At 42.4% G+C, this 21,742-nt stretch overlaps 1 protein-coding gene across 2 annotated transcripts; it reads left to right on the top strand.

Moving 5' to 3' along the window:
- Positions 1–9,874: 9,874 nt before the first annotated feature.
- On the top strand, positions 9,875–19,972 carry sft2d2a (SFT2 domain containing 2a). 2 transcript variants are annotated; one of them, XM_046292126.1, is made up of 9 exons: positions 9,875–10,029; positions 10,191–10,695; positions 10,928–11,017; positions 12,885–12,970; positions 13,214–13,295; positions 13,557–13,592; positions 19,129–19,187; positions 19,296–19,325; positions 19,470–19,972. In XM_046292126.1, exons 2-9 carry the CDS (start codon positions 10,630–10,632, stop codon positions 19,507–19,509), a joined length of 489 nt encoding a protein of 162 aa, XP_046148082.1. In that variant the 5' UTR covers positions 9,875–10,029; positions 10,191–10,629; the 3' UTR covers positions 19,510–19,972. The 2 variants fall into 2 exon arrangements, with proteins under 2 accessions (XP_046148082.1, XP_046148092.1); XM_046292136.1 differs by having other exon boundaries at positions 9,899–9,998.
- Positions 19,973–21,742: the final 1,770 nt, after the last annotated feature.

Raw genomic sequence — 21,742 nt, 5'->3', positions numbered from 1 at the left:
ATACACCTCCGCCCTCCTGGCATGCGGAGTGAGTTAAATCAAATGATCATGTGCGTCTATAGGAATCCTGGTGACGTGTATACGCGTCCTCACAGATTGACGGAAATTGCCAAATTCGTTAGGTAGTAGTATTTATTAGGATTAGGATTTATATTATTAGTTGCTGCCGAGGCTACTCTTCCTGTGGTCCAAATAAGAAACACCACAACAAATAAAATACTTAATATACATACAGTACCAGTCAAAAGTTTGGACACCTCCTCATTCCAGGGTTGTTCTTTATTTTTACTATTTTTGACATTGTAGAATCATAGTGAAGACATCAAAAATATGAAATAACACACATGGAATCATGTAGTAACCAAAAAAGTTAAATAAAACAAAATATATTTTATATTTGAGATTCTTCAAAGCAGCCACCCTTTGCTTTGATGACAGCTTTGCACACTCTTGACATTCTCTCAAACAGCTTTACCAGGAATGCTTTTCCAACAGTCTTGAAGGAGTTCCCACATATGCTGAGCACTTGTTGGCTGTTTTTCCTTCATGGTCGAATTGCTGCAAAGAAACCACTACTAAAGGACACCCATAATAAGAAGAGACTTCACTTTAATAATGCCACTTTAATAATGTTTACATATCTTGCATTATTCATCTCATATGTATATACTGTATTTTATACCATCTATTGCATCTTGCCTATGCCGCTCTGTCATTGTATCATCCATATATTTATATATTCTTATTCCATTCCTTTTCTTAGATTTGTGAATATTAGGTAGTTGTTGTGGGATTGTTAGATTACTTGTAAAATAATGCTGCACTGTCGGAACTAGAAGCACAAGCATTTCGCAATGACATCTGCTAACCATGTGTATGTGACCAGAACAATTTGATTTGAGACTTGGGACAAGAAACACGAGCAATGGACATTAGACCGGTGCAAATCTGTCTGATGAGTCCAAATTTGAGATGTTTGGTTCCAACCGCTGTGTCTTTGTGAGACGCAGAGTAGGTGAACGGATGATCTCTGCATGTGTGGTTCCCCTCCGTGAAGCATGGAGGATGAGGTCTGATGGTATGGGAATGCTTTGCTGGTGACACTGTCTGTGATTTATTTAGAATTCAAGGAACACTTAACCAGCAGGGCTATCACAGCATTCTGCAGCGATACATCATCCCATCTGATTTGCGCTTAGTGGGACTATCATTTGTTTTTCAACAGGACAATGACCCAACACACCTTCAGGCTGTGTAAGGGCTATTTGACCAAGAAGGAGAGTGATGGAGTGCTGCATCAGATGACATGGCCTCCACAATCCCCCGACCTCAACCCAATTGAGATGGTTTGGGATAAGTTAGACCGCAGAGTGAAGGAAAAGGAGCCAACAAGTGCTCAACATAAATGGGAACTCCTTCAAGACCATTAGAAAAGCATTCCTAATGAAGCTGGTTGAGGCAATGCCAAGAGTGTGCAAAGCTGTCAAGGCAAACGGTAGCTACTTTGAATATTAAATATTTTAATTTGTTTAACCCTTTTTTGGTTACTACATGATTCCATGTGTTATTTCATATTTTTGATGCCTTTACTATTATTCTACAGTGTAGAAAATAAAGAAAAATAAAGAAAAATAAAGAAAAATCCTTGACTGAATAGGTGTGTCCAAATTTTTGACTGGTTTGCAGCAATTCGACCATGAAGGCCTGATTCACGCAGTCTCCTCTGAACAGTTGATGTTGTGATGTGTCTGTTACTTTAACTCTGGGAAGCATTTATTATCCACTACTACACCCCGTCGATGAGAATGGGGGTGTGCTCAGTCCTCCTTATCCTGTAGTCCACAATCATCTCCTTTGTCTTTATCACGCTGAGCTGTAGTCAATGAATTGCATTCTCACATAGGTGTTCCTTTTGTCCAGGTGAGAAAGGGCAGCGTGGAGTGCAATGGAGTTTGTGTTGCATCTGTGGATCTGTTGGGGTGGTATGCAAATTGGAGTGGGTCTTGGGTTTCTGGGATAATGGTGTTGATGTGAGCCATGACTAGCCTTTCAAAGCACTTCATGGCTACAGACATGAGTGCTATGGGTCGGTAGTCATTGAGGCAGGATACCTTTGTGTTATTGGGCACAGGGACTATGGTAGTCTGCTTGAAACATGTTGGTATTACAGACTCTATTACAGACGCTATTACAAACTTTCAAACAGGGAGAGTTTCAAAATGTCATTGAAGACACTTGCCAGTTTTTCAGGGCATGCTTGCAGTACACGTCCTGTTTATCAGTCTAGCCCTGCGGCCTTGTGAATGTTTACCTGTTTAAAGATCTTACTCACATCGGCTACGGAGAGCGTGATCACACAGTCGTCTGGAACAGCTGATGCTCTCATGCATGTTTCAGTATTACTTGCCTCGAAGCGAGCATAGAAGTAATTTAGCTTGTCTAGTAGGCTCATGTCACTGGGCAGCTCTCGGCTGTGCTTCCCTTTGCAGTCTAATGGTTTGCAAGCCTTGCCACATCCGACGAGCGTCAGAGCCGGAGTATAACGATTCAATCTTAGTCCTGTATTGATGCTTTGCCTGTTTGATTGTTCGTCAGAGGGCATAGAGGGATTTCTTATACGCTTCTGGGTTAGAGTCCCACTCCTTGAAAGCGGCTTGTAATCCATGGCTTCAGGTTGGGGTATGTACATACGGTCACTGTGGGGATGACATCATCGATGCACTTATTGATGAAGCCAGTGACTGATGTGGTGCACTCCTCAATGCCATAGGCAAAACAGCCCTGTAGTTTAGCATCTGCTTTGTCTGACCACTTTTTTAAAGACAGAGTCACTGGTGCTTCCTGCTTTAATTTTCGCTTGTAAACTGGAATCAGGATGATATAATTATGGTCAGATATGCCAAATGGAGGGCGAGGGAGAGCTCTGTATGCATCTCTGTGGGGGGAGTAAATAGTTTAGAGTTTTTTCCCTCTGGTTGCACATTTAACATGCAGGTGGAAATTTGGTAAAACGGATTTAAGTTTGCCTGCATTAAAGTCCCCGGCCACTAGGAGTGCCGCCTCTGGATGAGCATTTTCCTGTTTGCTTATGACGGTATACAGCTCATTGAGTGCGTTCTTAGTGCCAGCATCGGTCTGTGGTGGTATGTCGACAGCTATGAAAAATACAGATGAGGCTGCTGTTCTATCCTGCCGATACAGTGTAAAACCCATCAGCTGTATGATGTTCATACCATCGTTCAGCCACGACTCAGTGAAACATAAGATATTACAGTTTTTTATGTCCTGTTGGTAGTTTAATCTTGCTCGTAGCTCATCGATTATATTTATTTTTGGTCATAAGAGACAGTAGCAACAACATTATGTACAAAATAAGTCAAAAATAAGTTACAAACAACAACAAAAAACCGAACAAACACTTATTATTACTTTCTTAGCTACAGTATACACATCTCCCTGGCATATTACATCACTTATGCAGCAGCATACAAGACATTTTTGGACTCACCTTGTCATGCTGTACCCACTTGGACAGAAAGGTGGCACGGCGGCCCATCCTGGGCACATTTTGTCATCAAAGTCTGGCATTCTCTTGATTTTTGGTGCTTTCAATACAACTGAGAACTCTGAAAAAAACAAGGTCAAATCATGATGACCTCAGTGATTTCAGGTCGTAGCTCTAGAAAAAGGACAAGTTCCCGACTTACAAGTTGGAAGACCATTCAGATCGTATTTTCCCAGTCGGAGCACATTTTTTCCCCGAGTTCCCACTTGTCTTGAACACAGATCACTGCACCTGTACATAGCCCATCTGTAAACAGCCCATCTATCTACCTACCTCATCCCCATACTGGTATTTATTTATTTATTTTGCTCCTTTGCACCCCAGTATCTCTTCTCGCACATTCATCTTCTGCCGATCTACCATTCCAGTGTTTAATTGCTATAGTGTAATTACTTCGCCACCATGGCCTATTTATTTCCTTAACTTACCTCATTTGCACTCACTGTATATAGACTTTTTGTTTTATTTTGTTCTACTGTATTATTGACTGTATGTTTGTTTATTCCATGTGTAACTCTGTTGTTGTATGTGTCTAATTGCTATGCTTTCTTGGCCAGGTCACAGTTGTAAATGAGAACTTGTTCTCAACTAGCCTACCTGGTTAAATGAAAGGTGAAATAAAAAATACATTTTAAAAATGTTAAAACTCACAGAAGTCAGATTTCCCGGTTCGGAGTTAAGAGTTGTTTTGAGCGCGGCAGAAAGCATGATGGATTGTTGAATGTTTATCATTTTAAGCTTGGAAAGAGACCCTTAAACCCAGACTTGGGACCACACAGCCACACCACTGAATAACAGGCTAGTGATTGCTTTGCAATGCTTGCAGTTAGCCACTATTTCCTTCCAAACCTCTCATTGTTGAATTTGAGATTTCACACTTGTTGTGTAATGTTTCTATCCAATGGCCGATATATTTAATCTACAATTTCTCTTCATATGACAAGGATTAAAAAACATTTCCCAGTAGATTGTCGACTTGATTCATGATGACTGCTAGCTTGCTAGCTAAGATTTTGAAAGTATGATGTTGACATGGTCCAATCAAAGCTACTGTAGATATAATGTGATTTGACATAATTTTATCTGTGGCCAATGACCTTGAGCCTTCTTAGATGAGCACTGTAACTCTATGGCAGCACCCAAGGAGCTTGAATTTTCAAGCTTAGATTTGATGGTGAAGTAGTTTCCCCATGAGTGACAGACAGTGGTGTAAAGTGCCTAAGTAAAAATATTTTTAAAGTACTACTTATGTAGATTCTGTGGGTGTCGGTACTTTACTTTACAATTTATATTTGTCCAACTTTTACTTTCACTTCACTACATTCCTAAAGAAAATAATGTACTTTTTACTCCATACATTTTCCCTGACACCCAAAAGTACTCGTTACATTTTGACAGGAAAATGGTCCAATTCACTTACCAAAAGAACTTCCCTGGTCATCCCTACTGCCTCTGATCTGGCGGACTCACTAAACACAAATGCTTAGTTTTTAAATTATGTCTGAGTGTGCCCCTGGCTATCCATAAAAAATATATGTAAATAATATATGTAAATGTCCTGTCTAGTTTGCTTAATATAAGGAATTTTAAATGGCTTATACTTTTACTTTTGATACTTAAGTCCATTTTAGCAATTCCATTTACTTTTGATACTTAAGTATATTTTAAAGGAAAAATTGTTTTCGGTTTTTACTCAAGTAGTATTTTCCTAGGTGACTTCACTTTTACTTGAGTCATTTTCTATTAACTTAAGGTTGTGTAACGACCCTGGGTTTATAAGTGCGGAAATCAACTCTGCCGCACGAGCATGCTTTTGCGGCACAGTCGATGTATGTAATAGCAGGGGGCAGGTCTCGAACCCTCGACTTTCGAGCCCGAGGTCCGGCGCACTATCGGCAAAAGAATGCTTGTGCGGCAGAGCCGATTTCTGCGCTAATAAACCCAGGGTCATTACACTATCTTTAATTTGAGTATGAAAATGTAGTACTTTTCCCACCACTTTTATGTAAGTATTCCACGGTAAGGTCTACCCCGTAGTATTCGGCGCATGTGACAAATACAATTTTATTTGGTGACAGAACACTGACCCAATCACGGCGCAACAAGAGAACATTACCCAATCACAGCGCAACTACAGAACAATACCAACCCCTACACTCCATATTTTCCGCTGGCTGCCCCAGCACCATAGAAAGCACTGAGCTAGGCTGAAACACTTGCGAAAGCGATCAAATCAGTCGAATGAAGCACAGCAACTGGACGCAAACCATAGTTTGCAGTGCATCAGTACCACTGTCATGAAGGACGTAAACTCAAGCACCGAAGTAGCAACTGAGGTGGAACCAACAACAGCAGTGGAACTCACCCAGCCTCCCAGACCTGCAGTCGAGAGGAGACTACCAGGGCACAGACCGTATGTGAAGTGGCCTGGCGCCAGTGACAAGAAGTTGTGGGAAACAGTGAATACTGACCTTACCTTGACCCTCGAGAAACTTCGAGGCACAGTGGAGAAGAAGTTGGAGAGGATGGGGGACATCATCTATGAGTATGGGACAGAAAGATTTGGAGTGGAAGAGGCAAAAGGCGGGAGAAAGGTTCCAACCCCACCAGTTTCCAGGAGGCAACAAGAAATCAAGTGCCTCGTTCCTTAAGTTCCTTAAAAGTCTCTTCACGAAGGAAAAAAGTGGAGCTCTAAAAACAACAAAGAAAGACCTAGAGGAGCACCTGAGAACAACAAACTTTGACTCAAAGCAACATGAACATCTGGCCATCCCATCAGATATCCCACCAATTGAACCCCCGGAACATCATATTGAGAACAGCCCTCCGACATGGAAAGAGGTGGAAAACACAGTTCGACGTGCAAGAACAGCATCAGCCCCGGGGCCAAATGGAGTCCCGTACAAAGTGTATAAGAACGCACCAGACATCCTTAGGTTCCTCTGGAGGCTTATGAGAACAGCTTGGCAAAAGAAGATAATACCCAAACTGTGGCGTAGGGCAGGCGGGGTCCTGATCCCTAAGAAGGATGCAGTGAAAATCAGCCAATTCCGCCCAATCTCCTTACTGAGTGTCGAGGGTAAAATCTTCTTTAGGGTCATTGCCCAGAGGATGGCCGAGTACCTGCAAAGGAATGCGTACGTCGATACATCTGTACAGAAGGAAGGAATATCAGGGTTCTCTGGCTGCTTTGAACATTCCAGCATGATCTGGTATCAGATCCAAATGGCCAAGGTGGAGAAAAGGGACCTCCATGTAGTCTTCCTCGACCTCGCCAATGCATTTGGATCTGTGCCCCATGAACTCCTGTGGTCTGCCTTCAGATTTTTCCACATACCGGACACCATCACAACCCTGGTGAAGTCGTACTTCCAGGATCTGCAGTTCTGCTTCACCACCTCAGAGTTCACCACCTCATGGCAGTGCCTGACTGTAGGTATAATGGCGGGATGTACCATTTCTCCGTTGGAATTCATAATGGCAATGGAGGTTATCCAGAAGAGGACTGGCCACCCCACATATGCTCTCTCTAATTCTCTCTTTCTTTCTCTCTCTCAGAGGACCTGAGCCCTAGGACCATGCCCCGGGACTACCTGACATGATGACTCCTTGCTGTCCCCAGTCCACCTGACTGTGCTGCTGCTCCAGTTTCAACTGTTCTGCCTTATTATTATTCGACCATGCTTGTCATTTATGAACATTTGAACATCTTGGCCATGTTCTGTTATAATCTCCACCCGGCACAGCCAGAAGAGGACTGGCCACTCCACATAGCCTGGTTCCTCTCTAGGGTTCTTCCTAGGTTTTGGCCTTTCTAGGGAGTTTTTCCTAGCCACCGTGCTTCTACACCTGCATTGCTTGCTGTTTGGGGTTTTAGGCTGGGTTTCTGTACAGCACTTTGAGATATCAGCTGATGTACGAAGGGCTATATAAATACATTTGATTTGATCATCAGATCCTCAAAATTGGTTGCTGGTGGACAGCGAGTCGACTCTGGTTTCCGCCTCCCTCCACTCAGAGCCTACATGGACGATATTACAACATTGACCACCACTGTCCCATGCACCAGGAGACTGCTCAGAAAACTAGAGGAGAACATCAGCTGGGCCCGTATGAAGATTAAACCATCCAAGTCACGCAGCATCTCGATTGTGAAGGAAGTACTCTCTGACCTGAAATTCTTCATCGGAGAAGAACAAATCCCAACAGTGTCTGAGCAGCCGGTAAAAAGCCTTGGAATGTGGTATGATGCAAGCCTGAAGGACAAAGACCAGGTGCAACAGCCGCGTAAAGACATCAGTAGTAGCCTACAGTCCATCGACAACACCCAGCTACCTGGAAAGTTAAAGGCCTGGTGTCTGCAGTTTGGTCTCCTACCCCAGGTGTTGTGGCCCCTAGCAGTGTATGAGGTTCCAATCTCAACAGTGGAGAAGATGGAAAGAGGAGTCACAGGCTACTTAAAGAAGTGGCTCGGAGTTCCACGATGCCTTACCACCATAGGCCTCTATGGAGGTGGTGTCCTCAAGCTGTCCCTTACCAGTCTAACAGAGGAATTCAAGTGTGCAAAAACCAGGCTCCAGATGACACTGAATGAATCTCGAGACCCAGTGGTGAGCAACAACGCGCCGACCTTGGCAACTGGGCGCAAATGGAGGCCAGGAAAAGCAGTCCAGGAGGCAACAGCAGTCATCAGACATGCTGACATTGTGGGTCATGTTCAGCAAGGGAGAGGAGGCCTTGGGCTAACTAGCCGTGCTGCTTGCACCAGAGTGCCGGAAGATGGTAGTGCAGGAAGTACGCCATCAGGAGGAGGCTGCAAGGTGGGCCAAGGCAGTCTCCCTAGCCAAACAGGGAAAGTAGACTCGATGGGACAGTGTGGAGAAGAGGAAGATCAGCTGGAAGGATCTGTGGGCCATGGAAGCGAGGCGGTTGAGCTTTTCCATCAGAGCAACATATGGCGTCCTTCCAACACCAGTTAATCTTCACCAATGGTATGGTGAAGATCCGGACAGTGCCATCTGTTCAATGCCAGCCAACCTCAGGCACATTCTCACAGGGTGTAAAACAAGCCTCACCCAAGGACGCTACAGTTGGCATCACAACCAAGTCCTTAAAAACCTTGCGTCCGCCCTGGAGGACAAGCGAGCTGCCACCAACTCCCTACCACCCCCAGCAGCATCACACCTCTTACGGACGACCTTTGTCCGCGAAGGGGCTAAACCATAGAAGAGCGGCTCTACACCATTAGAGCGAGACCAGCGACTGGAAAATGCTAGCTGACATTGGCCGGCAACTTGTGTTTCCTCCGGAGATCGCAACCACCACCCTAAGACCTAACATGGTGCTCTGGTCCCGTTCACTCAATAAGATCTTCATCATTGAGCTCACAGTACCCTGGGAGGACTCAGTAGATGAGGCTTATGAGCTAAAACATCTGCGCTATGTCGATCTAGCTGCCGAAGCACGGCATCATGGCTGGAACACAGAAGTCCGACCAGTGGAGGTGGGCTGCAGAGGTTTTGTGGCAACATCTACAACCAGACTGTTCGGCAATCAAAGCTGTATCAGAGGCGGCAGAAGGCAGCAGTCAGTGGCTCTGGATGAAGAGGAAAGACCCCAGCTGGGCCCCGAAGTTAGAGGGCCAGGAGGTATGCGGTCAACAATGCTTGACTCAGGGAGGAGGTCGCCCCTGCCATGCATAGTCCCATGGGATGTTGGCTATCAACAACAAGGCAACTCCTATGACTAATTGGGAATGGGACGCAAGCGTAGGATTGATCACCCTGTCGCTGGCCGCCTTTGGGGAGGGTGTATAGTGTGAAAAGCCTAAACACCCTAGGAACCAAAGGTACACTACTGACGATGCGCTCCCCAAATTTCACCAGGCTCACTGTTCATGAACTATTGGAAGTGCTTGCACAAAGGATAGTAACATCTCATCCTGCGTTCTTGGAATCTCACAGAATTAGCTATTCAAGTTAGTTAGCTAACATTAGCTAGTTAAGAGTCGATAGCTAGCTAGTTAGATACTGGCTAGCTAACTAGAGATGTTACAGCAACCCACAATCAGATTTATTTTCCTGTTGCACAAAAAAAAAAAAGCTAAACATCTACTCGCAGCGTTCCGGCAGACTAGAAGTTTAGTGGTTTGCAAAAATGAGCAGGTCCCAGATGAGAGCGCGTGAGTGATTTCCATTGTTTTTACTTCTGCGTGTGCATGTGACACAAGCTCGTCCATGTAACAGCATGAATATAAAACGTTAAGCACTTAGGATGTGAGTGCTGGGGAAAAAAATCAGCCTCGAAGACAATTCATGGAAAAAATCTGTTTTTGGCACAAAGGTGATAACGAGGGTGTATTTTTAGCAAAGAATATGGACAACTCTACAGAGCCAGATCTTGCCCATTCAGAAGTGTCAAGACGCCATATTTAGTACGCTCCAAACCCATTAAATTGTTCCATGGTATATATACAAACACCCACACAGGACCTATTGAAGGTCAGAGCTGTCCATGTCTGCATTGAAAGCAAAAAAGTAAATGTGTATTATAATTGTTAATACTGTATGACTATTGTTGTTGTTGTTCCACTTATAATAATGCATTTGTGCCTTAACCCCGACAGAGAAGTCAACTTTCCAAATGTGCTACAAAGACACTATTGGAATGGTCTTTCTGGGCTCGGCATCAGTTAAACTGCAGTACTGCAAGTCTCCTCTCGGTACATGGGATGGCGTGAAAACCGGAACCCTGGTCCATTGAAAGAATTCCTCAACTTCAAAACTTTGTTCTCTCCATAGCAAAGCTCGCTTAGTTTCTATGCTGTACTCACTACTGGCCTCGTTTGCTGTGATTGAACGGTAAAGACACACCCAATAAACACCCGCATCAAACCACACCCCCCAAGACAACTCACTGTTTGCGTGGCTTTCGCTCTTTGAAATATGCTATCGAAACTTATTGTTTCTGCTTCGTGATTAAAATCATCACACCGGGAAGCAACATAAATCAAACATCCGATCATCACTCCTGATTTACTGCGCTCAGCCAACGCGTTAAAAGTCATGGACAAACTTAAATCAGTTTTGAGCGGAACGGATGGACCCAATGAAAACGGCAACATCTTGCAGGTAAAACAACGAATTGATCAAATGTAGTATACATTGATATTATAGACTCATACTTAAACATTTAATCCACTGTCATTATTATATAAACATAATAATAATTTGATTTACCCAGTGTAAAATATGTGAAAGTAAACGAATCTAATTTAATGTAAGGTATATTCCTAAATCAATGCATCTTCCCTCTCATCATGTGAACCTGTGGATCGTCATGGAATGACTTTACTTGGTTCAGGCAGCGAATGAAGCATCTACTTTGGGTTGGGGTACACGAGTGAAGGGATTTATTATATGTTTTGTGATTGGGGTCACCTGCTCAATCTTGGTAAGTGGATTTGAATATGTTGCTTTCCTATATACAATTATTTACAGTATTACAATGTGTGTTGTGCTTATTTGCGCACCACCCATTTCTGATCAGGAGACAACTGATCCAGAGAGATGTGGTGCTACAGGTTTATCCTGAGCTCAGGAATGTGCAACATCTCTTTTGTTTGAGAGGCATTGTGTGCTCTTTTTTTTACAGGTGAAACTGGTCTCCTACGTGTGTCTGCCCCACATGACAAAACTTTTGCTTTTGGCAATAAAGCCCTTTTTCTACCCCCCCCCCCTCTAGGGAAGTAGGTAAAGGGCTTCGTTGCCAAAATCCCTTTAAAGGAAATGGTTCACTTGCAGCTTGTTTTACTGGGTACACCTGAAAAACTGGAGTCCTGTAGGAACTTGTCATGTCATGTAGATACCTTACAGCCCCCATGCATCATCACTGTATGTCTAGATACTTTACAGCCCCCATGCATCATCACTGTACGTCTAGATACCTTACAGCCCCCATGCATCATCACTGTACGTCTAGATACCTTACAGCCCCCATGCATCATCACTGTACGTCTAGATACCTTACAGCCCCCATGCATCATCACTGTACGTCTAGATACTTTACAGCCCCCATGCATCATCACTGTACGTCTAGATACTTTACAGCCCCCATGCATCATCACTGTACGTCTAGATACCTTACAGCCCCCATGCATCATCACTGTACGTCTAGATACCTTACAGCCCCCATGCATCATCACTGTACGTCTAGATACCTTACAGCCCCCATGCATCATCACTGTACGTCTAGATACCTTACAGCCCCCATGCATCATCACTGTACGTCTAGATACCTTACAGCCCCCATGCATCATCACTGTACGTCTAGATACCTTACAGCCCCCATGCATCATCACTGTACGTCTAGATACCTTACAGCCCCCATGCATCATCACTGTACGTCTAGATACCTTACAGCCCCCATGCATCATCACTGTACGTCTAGATACCTTACAGCCCCCATGCATCATCACTGTACGTCTAGATACCTTACAGCCCCCATGCATCATCACTGTACGTCTAGATACCTTACAGCCCCCATGCATCATCACTGTACGTCTAGATACCTTACAGCCCCCATGCATCATCACTGTACGTCTAGATACCTTACAGCCCCCATGCATCATCACTGTACGTCTAATAAATCACTGTTTATTTCATAAAAATAACTCCAAACATATTTTTTATAATTTATTTCCCTGAGCTTCCCTTTGCCATTGAAATTCTCAATCTGGGCGTGTTGATACAAATTAAAATATATTTACATACACAGCCCTGCTTGGCAGATAGAATTATCTAGACCAGACGAGGTCCGGTGCCTGCTGGTTTTCTGTTCTACCAGATAATGAATTCTACACACCTGGTGTCCCAGGTCTAAATCAGTCCCTGATTAGAGGGGAACGATGAAAAATGCAGTGGAACTGGTTTCGAGGTCCAGTGTTGAGTTTGAAAGGTCTAGACTCTGTAGAGCTTACTCTGCTTACCCCTAGTAGGAGGATGCATGTGCAAATTAAACATGACTGGTCATTGGTCAGAATAATCTGTTCAGATTGTGATGTCATGCTCTGGGACAAAAACTCCATTCTACATGAACAGGCTGAAATTCCTTGCACTGTTTTCAAAATGCTCTTACATTTTTAAAAGGGCATTCTCATAATTTTCACAATTTCAGAGTGTTATTTTGACATAGTGTGGAAATATAATAAAAACAGCAGGAGATCACATTTTGGACTGCACTGACCCTTTAAAATGGTTATATTAATGACATCTTCAGTTTTGAGGTTGAAACTGATAAATGATCTGTCTTGCCTCTACAGGGAGTCTGTATGCTCTTCATCCCCAAAGTAGGAATCCTCCTCTTCATCATATTTTATACCTTTGGAAACATCTGTTCACTCTGCAGGTGAGATTCAGCTGAATGCCCTCAACACCTGACGACTCAGGACCTTTTCAGTATGGCATTTCCTTCATGACAAATATGATTCAGTTCACTGTCAATGCCCTGATATGTGATTCTCTCCTTAGAAACATGTCAACAATTTATAACAGAGGTTGATTGTGTCCTATGTGAGTGTTTCCTTAGCCGTTTCTAACTAAACCTAACCTGTCCTCAGCACCGTAGATAATAACAGTTCTGTCCTATCAGCACCATGTTCCTGATGGGCCCAGTCAAACAGCTGAAGAGGATGTGTGACAAGACCAGAGCTCTGGCCACTACTATCATGTTGGTGAGTACCAGCTACTAATGTTAGGTTTAGAAAGGACTGCATTCCGTGCTTCTACACCTGCATTGCTTGCTGTTTGGGGTTTTAGGCTGGGTTTCTTTACAGCACTTTGAGATATCAGCTGATGTACGAAGGGCTATATAAATAAAATGTGATTTGATGTCATTTTGTAGCACTATGTGAATATGAAAAGAATGAGAGTCCTAGAAAGAAACCAAAGGTACATCAAGTTTGAATTAACTTATTTTCTGTTCTCTTTTCTAGACATGTCTTGTGTTGACTCTCTGTGCAGCCTTCTGGGTAAGGCCTATATTTTGATGAATTTTGTGATGTCTTCATTACATTTTTATTTGGCTGTTCGTGCATACAAAAAAATATTCGGTAGCCGAAGCCTACACCCGCTAGTTAGTGATTGGTCAACAGTACTACTCCTAGTAGGAGCAGGAACTATGGACAGGATTTCTTCAATTAAGTGTTTGTCATTCAATGAGAGATGACTAGTTTTAATGCACTTTTTTTTTACTTCAGAAATACTGCGCAAAACATCTTAGCAAGACGTCTAAATGAATGATTTCTTGATTTATCTTAGATTAATTCAGATTTATTTTGAGAAAGTGTTATGGCTATGTTGCTACGGTGGATCACGAGGGACAAACAACAGTAATATTGCCAGGTCTTTAGGGAGTATGTGAGCATAGACCTTCGCTTCGCCTAGCTGAGTTGTGCTAAGAGCAAATTGAACGTGTGCTGCTAGGAGCAAATTGAACATATACACTACATGGCCAAAAGTACCTGCTCGTCGAACATCTCATTCCAAAAAACATGGGCATAAATATGGTGTTGATTTCCCCCCCCTTTGCTGCTATAACAGCCTCCACTCTTCTTGGAAGGCTTTCAAATAGATTTTATTTTATTTATTTCACCTTTATTTAACCAGGTAGGCTAGTTGAGAACAAGTTCTCATTTGCAACTGCGACCTGGCCAAGATAAAGCATAGCAGTGTGAACAGACAACACAGAGTTACACATGGAATAAACAATTAACAAGTCAATAACACAGTAGAAAAAAATGGGCAGTCTATATACAATGTGTGCAAAAGGCATGAGGAGGTAGGCGAATAATACAGTTTTGCAGATTAACACTGGAGTGATAAATGATCAGATGGTCATGTACAGGTAGAGATATTGGTGTGCAAAAGAGCAGAAAAATAAATAAATAAAAACAGTATAAAAAACAGTATGGGAATGAGGTAGGTGAAAATGGGTGAGCTATTTTCCTATAGACTATGTACAGCTGCAGCGATCGGTTAGCTGCTCGGATAGCTGATGTTTGAAGTTGGTGAGGGAGATAAAAGTCTCCAACTTCAGCGATTTTTGCAATTCGTTCCAGTCACAGGCAGCAGAGTACTGGAACGAAAGGCGGCCAAATGATGTGTTGGCTTTAGGGATGATCAGTGAGATACACCTGCTGGAGCGCGTGCTACGGATGGGTGTTGCCATCGTGACCAGTGAACTGAGATAAGGCGGAGCTTTACCTAGCATGGACTTGTAGATGACCTGGAGCCAGTGGGTCTGGCGACGAATATGTAGTGAGGGCCAGCCGACTAGAGCATACAAGTCGCAGTGGTGGGTGGTATAAGGTGCTTTAGTGACAAAACGGATGGCACTGTGATAGACTGCATCCAGTTTGCTGAGTAGAGTGTTGGAAGCCATTTTGTAGATGACATCGCCGAAGTCGAGGATCGGTAGGATAGTCAGTTTTACTAGGGTAAGCTTGGCAGCGTGAGTGAAGGAGGCTTTGTTGCGGAATAGAAAGCCGACTCTTGATTTGATTTTCGATTGGAGATGTTTGATGTGGGTCTGGAAGGAGAGTTTGCAGTCTAGCCAGACATACTTATAGATGTCCACATATTCAAGGTCGGAACCATCCAGGGTGGTGATGCTAGTCGGGCATGCGGGTGCAGGCAGCGATCGGTTGAAAAGCATGCATTTGGTTTTACTCGCGTTTAAGAGCAGTTGGAGGCCACGGAAGGAGTGCTGTATGGCATTGAAGCTCGTTTGGAGGTTAGATAGCACAGTGTCCAATGACGGGCCGAAAGTATATAGAATGGTGTCGTCTGCGTAGAGGTGGATCAGGGAATCGCCCGCAGCAAGAGCAACATCATTGATATACACAGAGAAAAGAGTCGGCCCGAGAATTGAACCCTGTGGCACCCCCATAGAGACTGCCAGAGGACCGGACAGCATGCCCTCCGATTTGACACACTGAACTCTGTCTGCAAAGTAATTGGTGAACCAGGCAAGGCAGTCATCCGAAAAACCGAGGCTGTTGAGTCTGCCGATAAGAATATGGTGATTGACAGAGTCGAAAGCCTTGGCGAGGTCGATGAAGACGGCTGCACAGTACTGTCTTTTATCGATGGCGGTTATGATATCGTTTAGTATCTTGAGTGTGGCTGAGGTGCACCCGTGACCGGCTCGGAAACCAGATTGCACAGCGGAGAAGGTACGGTGGGATTCGAGATGGTCAGTGACCTGTTTGTTGACTTGGCTTTCGAAGACCTTAGATAGGCAGGGCAGGATGGATATAGGTCTGTAACAGTTTGGGTCCAGGGTGTCTGATGTTGAAACTCTGCTGCAGGGACTTGCTTCCATTCAGGCACAAGAGCATTAGTGAAGTTATTTTTGTATTTATTTGGCCTTTATTTAACTAGGCAAGTCAGTTAAGAACAAATTATTATTTTCAATGATGGCCTAGGAACAGTGGGTTAACTACCTGTTCAGGGGCAGAATGACAGGCTACCCTGCCGCCCCAGGGCATTGATGTTGGGCGATTAGGCCAGGCTCGCAATCAACATTCCAATTCATGCCAACGGTGTTTGATGGTTGAGTTTAGGGCACTGTGCAGGCAAGTCAAGTTCTTCCACAGCGATCTCAACAAAATATTTCTGTATGGACCTCGCTTTGTGCACGGGGGCATTGTCATGCTGAAACAGGAAAGGGCCTTCCCCATGCTGTTGCTATAAAGTTGGAAACACAGAATCATCTAGAATGTCATTGTATGCTGTAGTGTTAAGATTTCCCTTCACTGGAACTAAGGGGCCTAGCCCGAACCATGAAAAATAGCCCCAGACCATTATTCCTCCTCCACCAAACTTTACAGTTGTCACTATGCATTAGGGCAGGTAGCGTTCTCCTGGCATTCGCCAAACCGAGATTTGTCTGTCGGACTGCCTGATGGTGAATTGTGATTCATCACTCCAGAGAACATGTTTCCAATGCTCCAGAGTCCAATGGTCGGGAGCTTTGCACCACTCCAGCCAACGCTTAGCATTGCGCATGGTGATCTTAGGCTTGTGTGCGGCTGCTCTGCCATGGAAACCCATTTCATGAAGCTCCCGAGGAACAGTTATTGTTCTGACATTGCTTCTGTAACAGTATAACTTTTAAACCGTCCCCTCTGCAATACCCGGGTGCGAACCAGGGACCTTCTGCACACATCAACAGTCACCCACGAAGCATCGTTACCCATCGCTCCACAAAAGCAGCGGCCCTTGCAGAGCAAGGGTAACTACTACTTCAAGGTCTCAGAGCAAGTGACGTCACCGATTGAAACGCTATTTAGCGCGCACCGCTAACTAAGCTAGCCGTTTCACATCCGTTACACTTCTAGAGGCAGTTTGGAACTCGGTAGTGAGTGTTGCACCTGTAGTCAAAGATCAGCTCCTTTGTCTTGATCATGTTGAGGGGGTGTTGTTGTTCTGGCACCACACTGTCAGGTCTCTGACCTCTTCCCTATAGGCTGTCTCATCGTTGTTGGTGATCAGGCCTACCACCGTTGTTGTCGGAAACTTAATTTTGGAGTAGTTTGGCCATGCAGTCGGGTGAACAGAGTACAGCAGGAGTCGAAGCACCCCTGACGGGCCCCCGTGTTGAGGATCAGTGTGCCAGATGTGTTGTTGCCTACCCCATACCACCTGAGGTCGTCCCGTCTGGATGTCCAGGATCCTTCCTTCCGGTTACTAGTCTAACGCTCTAACCACTAGGCTACCCTGCCACCCCAAGATAAACTATCCTGGTAAATATATGAGATACTCTACCTCAGGCGAGCAAAACCTTGAGTCTTTAATATTAGATTTTGTTATATTAGATCACCAGCTGTTATTGACAAATCGACACATCCACTAATTTGAAGGGATGTCCACATACGTGTGTATATATAGTGTATGTTCTCATAGGAGCAAACTGAACATACAGTGCATTTGGAAAGTATTCAGACCCCTTTTTCCACATTTTGTGTTACAGCCTTATTCTAAAATTAATAAAATAAAATCCCCTCAACCTACACACAATACCCCATATGATAAATTTGATGATGATACATTTGATTTATTAACTGTGTTTTATATTCGGTGATTATTAACTGTGTTTTATATTCGGTGATTATTAACTGTGTTTTATATTCGGTGATTATTAACTGTGTTTTATATTTGGTGATTATTAACTGTGTTTTATATTCGGTGATTATTAACTGTGTTTTATATTCGGTGATTATTAACTGTGTTTTATATTCGGTGATTATTAACTGTGTTTTATATTCGGTGATTATTAACTGTGTTTTATATTCGGTGATTATTAACTGTGTTTTATATTTGGTGATTATTAACTGTGTTTTATATTCGGTGATTATTAACTGTGTTTTATATTCGGTGATTATTAACTGTGTTTTATATTCGGTGATTATTAACTTTGTTTTATATTCGTGATTATTAACTGTGTTTTATATTCGGTGATTATTAACTGTGTTTTATATTTGGTGATTATTAACTGTGTTTTATATTCGGTGATTATTAACTGTGTTTTATATTCGGTGATTATTAACTGTGTTTTATATTCGGTGATTATTAACTGTGTTTTATATTCGGTGATTATTAACTGTGTTTTATATTCGGTGATTATTAACTGTGTTTTATATTCGGTGATTATTAACTGTGTTTTATATTCGGTGATTATTAACTGTGTTTTATATTCGGTGATTATTAACTGTGTTTTATATTTGGTGATTATTAACTGTGTTTTATATTCGGTGATTATTAACTGTGTTTTATATTCGGTGATTATTAACTGTGTTTTATATTCGGTGATTATTAACTGTGTTTTATATTCGGTGATTATTAACTGTGTTTTATATTCGATTATTAACTGTGTTTTATATTCGGTGATTATTAACTGTGTTTTATATTTGGTGATTATTAACTGTGTTTTATATTCGGTGATTATTAACTGTGTTTTATATTCGGTGATTATTAACTGTGTTTTATATTCGGTGATTATTAACTTTGTTTTATATTCGTGATTATTAACTGTGTTTTATTTCGGTGATTATTAACTGTGTTTTATATTTGGTGATTATTAACTGTGTTTTATATTCGGTGATTATTAACTGTGTTTTATATTCGGTGATTATTAACTGTGTTTTATATTCGGTGATTATTAACTGTGTTTTATATTCGGTGATTATTAACTGTGTTTTATATTCGGTGATTATTAACTGTGTTTTATATTCGGTGATTATTAACTGTGTTTTATATTCGGTGATTATTAACTGTGTTTTATATTCGGTGATTATTAACTGTGTTTTATATTTGGTGATTATTAACTGTGTTTTATATTCGGTGATTATTAACTGTGTTTTATATTCGGTGATTATTAACTGTGTTTTATATTCGGTGATTATTAACTGTGTTTTATATTTGGTGATTATTAACTGTGTTTTATATTCGGTGATTATTAACTGTGTTTTATATTCAGTGATTATTAACTGTGTTTTTTTCTAGTGGGTGAACTTTGTTCTCGCTTTGTTGTTTTGCATTTTGCAAGTCCTAGCATTTGCCTGGTGAGTTAGTTTTTGTTCCTATTATAATGTGTTTTATATCTATGATAACAGTTTCAGGCTTTGATGGATGTGGAATGTGTTTAATGGAATGATCTGTCTTCTCTGCAGGTATGGCTTGTCATATATCCCTTTTATCAGGTTTGTTATCTTATCATTCATGAAGATAATTTTCTGTTTTAAAGACTACAGTTGGGTCTATGTTGGCATTTATCAGAACTGAACAGATATGTATTTTGACATTATACAGTACACCTGGTTGTTCCCTTATTGTTTTTACCCCAGAGATGCCATCCTGAAGATTATTACGATGTGTGTAAAGTGAAGACCCCAGACTGGCCTGTCAGCTTGAAGGAACAACTGTGCCTCGGTTACAAAGGATATCTTTCTGGTCTGAGCTTCATGGATATATGTTTGAAACTGAATGTTGTATTGTCCATAACTTTGACACGCTGCTTGTGAACGGGCCAACCAACTCCTTACAGTAAAATTGTACTACCTCTATACCCTTCCATTTAAAAAAAATGTTAAAGGTATTGTTTTAATCCTTTGTATTTCCACTATTAGGGAAGTATTGTGCTTTGGGTTTATTTAGATGTTTTGACCATTTCTAGCGGGAACATTTGTATTTTTTACTATGTATATCTGTTTACTACTGTGGGGGAAATTGTTGGTGATGAGAAGTAAGAACATGTAATTATTTGATCCAATTGTTGAATTGTTTTTCATAAAGTCTCTGCATATGCTGTAAATATGTGAATGTATTATAAAGGTTTATAAATGAAGGACTTTATTCATTGCTAAATGGTTGTGATTTAGAAACCTTGATGTTTTGGTTTTGATTTATTCTTAGTATCTCCGGAGGTGGGTATACTTTAGCATAATGCTTTCCCATATCAAGCCAAAAACAGTAGAGGGAAGTCTACAAGGAAAGATGTTAGAAACACATTCACCACACCTAGGAAAGATGTTTTCCTAATGGAATGAAACCTGCGAGGAAACCACATTAGGGATGGAAGAGGAAGCGAGACACTCCCAAATGTTTCTGTTTGAATAGGCTGGCTAGCTGAGAATGTCACACACGATGCGCATGCTTCAATGACAAGGAAGTTGTGTGCTGTGGTTTTGGATGGCCAGATAGCAACAATGACAAGAAACTGTAGCGGGGAATATTTTCAATTAGTTTCATATTGTTCTTGATTACTGTGTTGTTTTGACTGTCATTGCTAATATGGCAATAATTCGCTAGCTAGCTAACCAACAACGGTAACAATGTTTTTGAAAGACAAGTGCTCATTGTGCAAATGTATGTTTTCAATAACCATTGTAGACTAAATCTAGTTTACATGTCAACAATCTAAGCCAAGCCCGTCTGCTTGCCACGTCGTTGCACATGCGTCGGTTTGGTTGCTGAACAACCATCTATGGCCGTGTTCGAGAGCATCAACACGACTGCAGGCGGCTGCCAACGGGCAGATCTACAAATCACCTTGCATCATAAATAACGACTCATTATTATCTGTAGATCACTTTGCCCATGATACTTTGCGGGTTTGATCCTCTTGCACACGGCCAGAGAACAAAGAAGTGTCTTATCGCATGGAATAATGAGGAGGAGGAGCTCTGGACCGTTCGTGTCCGAAAGTAATTGAGTCATTCATTGTAGTCATGGCGCTTTGTAGAGTTGCTATTTTCTCATTTGTTGTCATTTAACTCGTTTCTGGATTCCTCATGATATTAGTGAAGTCTAATTTAACCAACAAATATGATAGTCAGTATAAAAAAAGGTTAAGTGTACAAGACTACATCACAGGAGGCTGCTGAGGGGAGGACGGCTCATAATAATGACTGGAACTTTGCTAATGGAATGGCTTCAAACACATGGAAACCATGTGTTGGATGTACACTATTTGATACCATTCCACCTATTCTGTTCCTGCCTTTCCTTTACCAAGAGCCCATTCTCCCCAAGGAAGGTGACACCCTGTTGTAGACATATCTGGCTGTGTTGGTAAAATCACTACATATCCCATGGAGCCAAGCTGGGAGAGGATGCCCATTGGCTGTGTTGCTAAAATCACTACATATCCCATGGAGCCAAGCTGGGAGAGGATGCCCATTGGCTGTGTTGCTAAAATCACTACATATCCCATGGAGCCAAGCTGGGAGAAGATGCCCATTGGCTGTGTTGGTCAAATCACTACATATCCCATGGAGCCAAGCTGGGAGAGGATGCCCATTGGCTGTGTTGCTAAAATCACTACATATCCCATGGAGCCAAGCTGGGAGAGGATGCCCATTGGCTGTGTTGCTAAAATCACTACATATCCCATGGAGCCAAACTGGGAGAGGATGCCCATTGGCTGTGTTGCTAAAATCACTACTATCCCATGGAGCCAAGCTGAGAGAGGATGCCCATTGGCTGTGTTGGTAAAATCACTACATATCCCATGGAGCCAAGCTGGGAGAGGATGCCCATTGGCTGTGTTGCTAAAATCACTACATATCCCATGGAGCCAAGCTGGGAGAGGATGCCCATTGGCTGTGTTGCTAAAATC

Source organism: Oncorhynchus gorbuscha, linkage group LG02 (assembly GCF_021184085.1).
Source record: "Oncorhynchus gorbuscha isolate QuinsamMale2020 ecotype Even-year linkage group LG02, OgorEven_v1.0, whole genome shotgun sequence".
In the NCBI taxonomy this organism is placed as follows: Eukaryota; Metazoa; Chordata; class Actinopteri; order Salmoniformes; family Salmonidae; genus Oncorhynchus; species Oncorhynchus gorbuscha.
This window is presented reverse-complemented; position numbering and strand designations above follow the sequence as displayed.